Source organism: Python bivittatus, unplaced genomic scaffold (assembly GCF_059951505.1).
Source record: "Python bivittatus isolate LINGU-HERP-01145 unplaced genomic scaffold, Pbiv_v1 ctg000220_np1212, whole genome shotgun sequence".
Lineage (NCBI taxonomy): Eukaryota > Metazoa > Chordata > Lepidosauria > Squamata > Pythonidae > Python > Python bivittatus.
In genome coordinates, this window is record NW_028277048.1 from 31,170,792 (window position 1) to 31,179,524 (window position 8,733).

General features: G+C 42.5%; 1 protein-coding gene across 1 annotated transcript in view; it reads left to right on the plus strand.

The window, feature by feature from the left end:
• Nucleotides 1-7,323, plus strand: part of ERBB3 (erb-b2 receptor tyrosine kinase 3) — a 97,974-nt gene extending 90,651 nt beyond the window's left edge. Inside the window, exons 27-28 of the mRNA XM_007423530.4 lie at nt 439-706; nt 1,456-7,323. Of these exons, the coding sequence (XP_007423592.2) occupies nt 439-706; nt 1,456-1,997 (810 nt within the window). The 3' untranslated portion in view covers nt 1,998-7,323. The remainder of the gene's footprint in view (nt 1-438; nt 707-1,455) is intronic.
• The last annotated feature ends 1,410 nt before the right edge of the window (nt 7,324-8,733 follow it).

Below are 8,733 nucleotides of genomic sequence, written 5' to 3' on the forward strand. Positions count from 1 at the left end.
TTGCAGAGTGAAGGCCATCCCACCGAGACCAGCCTCATAATTTGTGACTCCCGAAGTTCACTAGCCATGCACTTGTATACATTAGGCCCTTGACAAATTTCCTGATTTGCATCTCCTGAGCTTCTGAATGAGTACCATTGACAACCAGAGGCCTGGGCCTTCTTGGCAGGTCATGAAATGTGTCAGCCTACTATAGAGCATGACCAAATGACTCCTTACGGTTAGAACTTTGGGACACCATTACCCAGCCTAGGTATCCCCTGGATGTGTGGACTTCAACTCCCAGAATTCTCATCAGTGACAAAGTGGGCTGTAGAATTTTGGAAATAGTCATTTGTAGGGTACAATTACCAGTTCTAGCAATCAGAAAAAATGGGAGTCTTCCAGGTTTCAATAAATCTTTATCATTACCTAATTTCTGACTCCTTTTGGATCCAGGGTACAGGACTGGGCTCCCGGCAGACTTCGCGCATAAGGCAGGAGTCGATGGGTCGTACCATATCTGAGTCCTCTGAAGGACGAGGCACAGCCTCCGAGTATGATCTCACAGAGGATATGTCACTGTCTGGAAGCTTATGCCGCAGCCTGCAGTCCCGGGGAGACAGTGCTTACCTGTCTCAGCGGGAAAGTCTCATGCTACCAGTTGGAAATGCTGATGGAGAGGAAGATGTCAATGGCTACGTCATGCCAGATCGAAATGGCAGAGGTAAGAGCAGTGCCAGAAATGGCCCTGCAGGGAAATGAGATGCAGTCCATGCCCTCCTACACATAGAACATTAAATGTTCCCACACCACAATGGGAAAAGCAGGGTTATAACAGATCTGCCCCGTAGGGACAGTAGATAGATCTTGGCTCTCCCTCCACCATGGCTTGCTTCAGTTGTTGGCCATAGCTAATAATTTTGATTTACTTACTCCGAAGTGAATACAGCCACACTGAAATAGAATAAACAAAAACTATGATCCAAGGGAGTTGCTACTACCCCTTCCCTCCACCTCCTCCCTGGAGCAGTGGAATTATCTCAGATGCCTGAGACTGGTGTAGCCCTATAATGGAGTTGTAGGTACAGCCTTCATGATCCTGCTCTGCAGTCAACTCAGCTCTGCAATGTTGTGGGGCTGCACCTGGGATTGTCTTTTTCTGATTTCTTACCTTATCCCTTAGAATAGGGATGCGTCAACTGCATATAAGCGTAACACTGCCTGCTTTCACACAAGGCAGCACTAGACAGTCTGCTTATGCTGTTCATTTTTATTCCATTGTTCCTAGAAGCAGACCCCAAGTATAACTTGCCCAAACCCTTCCACGTAGCACATGCATTGCAGTGCTGAATCCACTTAATGCGCAGTTCTATTCCAATTTCAGGGGGATTACTATCTCAACCTTAGCAATGGCTGTTTCTTATCCTGGGTGACCGCAGAATGACAAAACCCTTGTTCCCCTTTTCCGTGCAGAGCGTGCTGCTGGTATTGCTGCCTCCCTGTTGCATAGCTCCATCCCTGTGCATGAAGTGGAGGAAGAGTATGAATACATGAACCGCCGTGCTCCACAATCCTCGCAGCCCCGGCCAGCCTCTCTGGAGGAGCTTGGTTATGAGTATATGGATCTTGGCTCAGAGCTGAGCGCATCTTTGGGCAGTGTGCCAAGCTCCCAATTGACTACACCTTGCAGGGAGGATGAAGATGAGGAAGAGGACTACGAGTACATGAACAAACAGCCCAAACTTAGCAAGTCCCTGAGTAGCATCCGCAGTTCTCGGGGAGACTATACCGATATGGATTCTGGCATCACCCAGGGCTCCCCAGATGAGCAGGGGTATGAGGAAATGGGTGCTGTGTTGCCCCCAGTTCAATGTCCTGGCTGCCAGAGTCCACCCTGTCCCAAGAATGGTTTCATGAAACCCTTGCGCACACTGGAGTCCTCAGACTGTGCTTTCGATAATCCAGATTACTGGCATAGCCGGATGTTCAGCAAAGTTGATGCTCAGAGGACATAGCTGGGGCCTGGAAACTTCCTCTGACTCTTTATGGGTAGCTAAAACCCTTGCTCTTTAGCAGCGATCACACTTTATGGTGATTGTGGACTGCAAAGGCAAACGTCTGTTCATCTCCAAAGCCTCTGTGATGTTGACCATAGCAAGCAAATATATCTAGACCAATGATGGGCTTCTCAAGAATTACAGTTTTCCCATCTTGCATTGTGGATCAACAGCCATACAGGAGGTATCTTTGGTTCAAATGCTCTGGACCTGCAAGGCAAATAGGACCAGTTGGGGAGCACAGTTCAAACTGGAATCCATTCCTGTATACAACCCTAGAGTGAGGCCTGCTTCTGCAGTACAGGCTTTTGAAAGAGACTTGCTAGCTGCTGTTCTAGACAAACATGCCCTGCCTACAGGTGGATGACACTGGAAGCAGCTCTGATAAAGCCAGAGAGAGCCTTCTGTGCTGTCTAGGAAAGTGTTGCGCTCTGGGACAGCCCTCTGTCCACCACAAGCAGAGCAGCCTTAATCATGAGCCAAGCATGCTGAGCCTTACAGATGGCCAGAAGGCTGAAGGGACAACCTTCTTGAGAAAAAAGATGCCGACACTTGTTATATCTCCCTCTAGCAAGATGCATAACAGTAGAGGAGATGATTAATTATCAGGGTAGATATGAAGGATAATGGTACTTCTTCTAAGAACTTGTCACAAGCAACCTCACTGAAGAAGCCAGTGTGCCCAAGCATGGGCTATGAGATGACTTTGGGTTTTGCTCCTACCTCTCAGTAAGACATTTGGCACTCCTGGTTCTGCCTATGTCATGATGTTTCAATCTGCTGTTAGGAACCCTCATATCACAATGAGATATTTGAGATGGGTGGGTATTAATGAAGTCTGAACATGCAGGAGGCTAACTTCCATTTTTGGCAGTTAGATATTCATGATTACAAGCAACTTAAATTTTATTTCCTGGCTGTGGAAGATCTAGCAATCTCAAACACTGCCAAACCACAAGCAGTAGGGAGAGAGTACCAATTATTATAAGGGGGGGGGGAATCTTTCTGTTGTCCTATGCAGAAGAAGCTAGAGGCAAAGAGATTTTTTGAAAGGCAGTAATCTTCATATTCTTTGCTAGAAAGGAATATGGGATGTTTCTCAGATTAGGAACCAAGGAAAGAGACTAGCAGTAATTTAAGCCTTGCTACAACAAATCGACAATAGAGAGGAAGTCTCCTTATTCCTGAAATTAATTTCAGTACTTCTGTTGGAAAGGGTATAAGGTGGAACTCTCAGCTTTAATGGCATTATTTTGATTCTTTTGAGTCAGGCTCATTTATACAAGAGTGTGATTTGGGACCAATTTTTCCCTTTCCTCACCACCATTCCTCCCTACCCCAAGGGCTCGTTACAGAGTACACAACCTTGACATAACCCACGTGTTCTGGATTGCATCACATAAATGGGTATTTACAAAAGGGAAAAATCCATCCCAATTTGGGAGAGGCAAAGGTTGTGATTTGAGCATGCTGGGTTTGTTTGTTTGTTTGTTTTTGGAATCCTGGTGCCGGTTTCTGCACAGTTTGAACAGCGTGTTCCTCTCTTCTATAATCGGTCAACATTCTGGCCCAGCTTAGAATTTACCATGCAAAACACTGTTGCAGTCAGAGCAGTTATCCAGATTGTTTTAGGGCCCACCCTACTGGGCCCTTTGAATTCCCAATGTCTGACTAAAATTTCAATGGAGATTTCAGAAAACCTCCATATGTATCTAATCAAGTCAGGCTGCTTTGATGGTTTCTGGTTAAACTACTTCTTTCCCTCTAAATCACACTGAAGGAAAAATAAGAGTGTGTAATATAAAGGGAAATTCTATTCTTTGCCTATGAGAGCTATATCCAACCATTATGATGTATTTTCAGGTGTACCTCCTTGAACTGACAGTTGAACTCAGCTGGATTTAAACTGACCTTGAGTTTCAAGGGATTTTAAAGGAATCCATTGCAGGTTCTTAGACTCTGACCATTAGTGGTCCTTTGCTACTGCTGATTCTGGGGAACACAAAATGCTGATAGAACAAATCAACTCTGTTCCTGTCCAGATCAGAATTCCTTAAGGTACAATCATACCTGAAGGGCTGAACACTGCCCAATTCATCTGGGTCCTGCCAATTAGAAGTGCTAGAAAACCATATACAAGAGAAGGATGCTAGAGATGCTAGTAGGCTGCCCTCTAGTGAGTAAACGACATAAAATGTACTGCTATTTGACTGAACTGAGAAATTCACTAAAATGAAATCTTTGAGGAAATGGGAAATACAAATTTATTCTCCTCGTTCATTAAATGCTTCTCCCATTCTTTCTGCCTACATAGCAGAACAAATATGGGTAAAACATTTTAAATATATGAAATGAAATGAAATGAAAAATGAAATGAAACGAAACGAAACGAAATGAAATGAAATGAAATGAAATGAACGAGACCCAGTTTGGTCCAGTGGTTAAGGCTCCAGGCTAGAAACCAGGAGACTTTGAGTTCTAGTCCTGCCTTAGGCGTGAAAGTTGGTTGGGTGACTTTGGGCCGGTCACTCTTTCTCAGCCCACAGTGTCAGGCTCAGGTGACAAGCTGGTCGGTCAATTCCTGTTGCAAACAACAAATCAACAGTGAGTTGATCCAAAAAGAAAAAAACCTTGGACCCTGCACATGAGGGAAAAATGCTAGAATGAAAAAAAAAGTATGCCCTGAACATTCATAAAATAATGGAGTATGCCCAGTTGGACATAGTAGGATTTATTTCTGAGTAAACCTACATAGAATTGCAATATTCTGAAATCAAAATCCATCAGAGCTGTGTGTAAATTGCAAAAGAGTTCTTGGTTTGATTTTTGAGCCAGGAAGTTTCTTCCACCTCTTTTTTCAAAGCTTCTTTCCCATTCTTCCAAAACATCAATACCTCTAGATCAGGATGTTCAGTAGAAATATTTTTAAATTTTGATTAGACAAATTAGTCCATCTTCCTTCAAGAAAAAACCCAAATGCAGTGAATTTTGGAGGAAAAGTTCCCATAGAACAAAACTGAAATTAGAAGGCAGTTGTTCTAACAGTTCTGGTTTTGGACTATTTGGACCTGTGTGGATCTGGATTCCTGAAAGTACAAAGAAGCAAAACTCACCATTGATGCTCATTTTGTGACAGTTTTTATGCAAAGAGAGCATAAAATACTCCAGATAAATCAAGGCATATTCTAGTAGACGTAGGTATGCTAAAATTTAGCAGTAATTCATAACCAGACATAATACTATTTGGATTTGCAGACAGAGTTTCCAAAGGCTACAATCTAAAACTTTTTATTCCAGAATATCCCTGGCAAGAAAAGAAATTGTTGGGTGTGCACTACTTGTACTTACAATAGAGATCAGTATGAAGAAACATTAGCTGAAGCTTTTCATAGCATAAAGATGAATAGTGACTAGGATCCAGTGCTCATCTGTGCTTTGTTTAACAAGCCCCAGTTGACTGGGTTCACTCATACTAACCCAAAGCCAGCCAAACGATATTATCACTTAGCATGAAGGATGATCCCTGGTTACCATCACCATCTAATTGCTACAGATCAAATTCTTAATAGAAGGAAGAGCTACGTTAAGCCACTTGCAAATCTAGCAAGTCTATGATAGACTCACCCCTGAGAATTTCTTTTATATATATGGAGGGGGGGGGAGAAAACCCCACCAACTGCTACTCCTCCCTTCACTACATCATTTGCTAGGAATTATCACATTTATTGAAATGCTCTATTTTGTGCAACCCTGACAGCCCTAGTTTATGTGTGCTTCTTTGGTTTGTAGGAAAGTGCTTCTTTTATTTGTAGGAAAGAAATTTGAGCCACCCTCAGTTTAAGGAGAAAAGAAAAATGATAAATCAGAGTTAAAATAAAGGGATTGGATTTGGTGGGATTTTGAAGTGGAGGTGTGAACCCTAACCCTAACCCTAACCCTGCACTTATTCCAACTGCTATTGCTTCTCTCTTCGGTTACACATCTGTGCCATATGAACAGTAACCAACATCAGAGATAAGGCATTTCACAGAGGTACAACGAATAGATGCCAATTGTTGCAGGCTATGGCGAAAACAAAAACATGAAAGCAGCTCATTGAATTGTTTTAGAACTGGTACTTTTTGTTCATTGTTTGTGTAGGATAAAAGTGCCACTTTTAATGTTTCCCTATTCTGTATATTGTTTGTCATAAAAATCATGTCGGATTGCTTTGTTTTATTTTTGCCCTGCTCTGTAACTGGTGAAATGAAGGTTTTTGTCTTTTTTTTTTTTAAACCAAATTGGAAGGAATCCAAATATTGGCATACTTTGAATGGCTTAGTGCATTGTTCCAGCTTCAGTATAACAAGGAATAATAGTGGTATTTTAAAAACAAACAAATATGAGCTATCTCTATTGTCACTGGCTATGATGATGGGAGTTCTTTCCTGTGCCAAAACGTAAATAAATTGCAAGAATAGCAACAGGCATGGATCACACATGGAGTTACATTTAGAAGGGTTTACATGCCATCACAACTTTCTGCTTCCTTATCAAAGCAGTGCTGATTAGGAAGTTGAATCTAGCAAGGTGATAGGTTTCCAAGATTTGGGGAGGGGGGTGCAGTTATTATGACTTTACTAAAAGCTGGATATAAATCATACCTCCACAGACCGTGGTGGATTTGAGGCTTATTTCTTGCTGGGCAAGGACTAGATATTTAACCATTTTCAAGGAAAGAATGGTTGAGTTTTTCCAGACAGAGGTACTTCCTGTTGCAGAAGACCTTACAGAAGTTTGTGTGTGTGTGTGTGTGTGTGTGTGTGTAATACAAAATAAAAAGTTATTGATAAAGCACAGTGTTTATATCCATGTCTGTTGATGAAAATTAATAGGGGGTGGCAGAGGTAATTTTATTTAGCATTTCACATTATAATGTATTTCAACTGTTCTGTATACTTCCTCTGTGTTACCTCAATAATAATGAGCTGAGAAGTTGGGTGTATGGACATTTGATGTTTGAGAGTCATAATGGTGTTGTTGCCCCCTTTCTCGAAGGGGGGAGTTGCTGCAGAACAAAGACTGTTTCTTACATGAAGTAATGAAAGACAGCTTTCCTCATCACTGCAATTTGTATTTGAGAAAAAAATGTACCAGTGACTTTCTGCCAACAGAAGAGCTTTAACAAGAGAGAAATAGAATGAGAAAACTAGGTTTGCTTATTATGGACAGCATGATTTGCCTTAGCCATAATTGGTGGTATAAGCCACAAAACCTGCTCACTCATGCCATAAATCACAGTTGACAAGCTACAATGGTTAGTTTCAGATAATCTGTTAAGTCATACCTAGAGAAACCATATGATGATTTAATACAGTTTGTGAACCCAACCAATGATATCAACCCACGGAGCTGTCAAACTTGTTTTTGCCCAAACTGCTTCTCATTCAAAGGCCAAGTGGGCTCTGGCCTGGGAAAGTTTCACATCCCTTTCAAATAGCATCTTGATGGCCTTCAGCACAAACTATCCCAGCAGCCAAGCCAGTAAGATCTAGGAATTCTTGGAGAAGGAGATTGAGGCCACCCATCCCATCTTTCCCCATATCTATTCTATGCCACAGAGGATTCCTCAGCCCAAAGGGGTTGGAAAGCCTTTGTGCATGGGAATGCACAATCTTTGTGTTGGTGGAGATGACACATACCTGTTCTGTCCAAGCCTCCCTCAGTTTGGGGGGTATGTGGCACCAACAACTTCCTGAATACAAGCACCTGGTCATTCAGCAGGTGCCCAGAGTGCAGCAGAGGCCAAGGGGCTGCTCCAATGTTACCTTTGTTTCTCTGTACCCAACCGCCTGCTTGACAGGCTGCCAATCTCAAGGATCATCAGCCCCAGATTAACAATTAAGCAAAATAAGTACATGCTTAGGGCACCAAAGGAAGGGGGGGGCACCACGGTGATTTTCCCTTAACTATCATGCAGACTCACTGCCAGACTCCACAGTCAATTTTTTTTGTAATTGTCCTTATCTGCCATGTTCAACTTTAACCTGCATTCTTAAAGAACTCTTTGGCATGGTGAATGACTAAAGTTTAAAAGTTTGATTTGAAGGGGTCATCAGATGTCACCTTTGTTCCCATCTCATGGCATGAGAGTTTCACAGCTGTTGAGGGGCACCATCTTCGGGCTATGCTTAATCCAGCTGCTGGCTATCATCAAGTCAGGAACAGGCAACCTGGAGCTCTCCTGATTTTTCTGACCTACTCCCAACAGCCTCAGCCAGCATGCCAATAGCAAAGGATTATGAAAACTATAGTTCACAATACCTGGAAGGCATGAGGTTGTCTGTCTCTGGCATTCTGTCAGGGTACAGTACTTTGACTTGTCAACTGCATCGTTGCTCATCCCTTTTCCCCTGATTTCCCATCAGCCTCGAAGCCACCCTTCCAACCAAAGCTGCCGCATCAACTGAGAACCTATATCCATCACAGACCTTTTTGTTTTCCAATTTTTTTTCTGCTGAATAAGTATCTCACTAGCGGGATTCACAAGATCACCGTCCCTAGATTAGTCCTTCATTACCCACCCTATGCTCACAACGCAGCAAACACCTGCGACTTTTCTTTCTTTCTTTCTTTCTTTCTTTCTTTCTTTCTTTCTTTCTTTTTCTTTCTTTCTCTTTCTTTCTTTCTTTTTCTTTCTTTCTTTTCTTTCTCT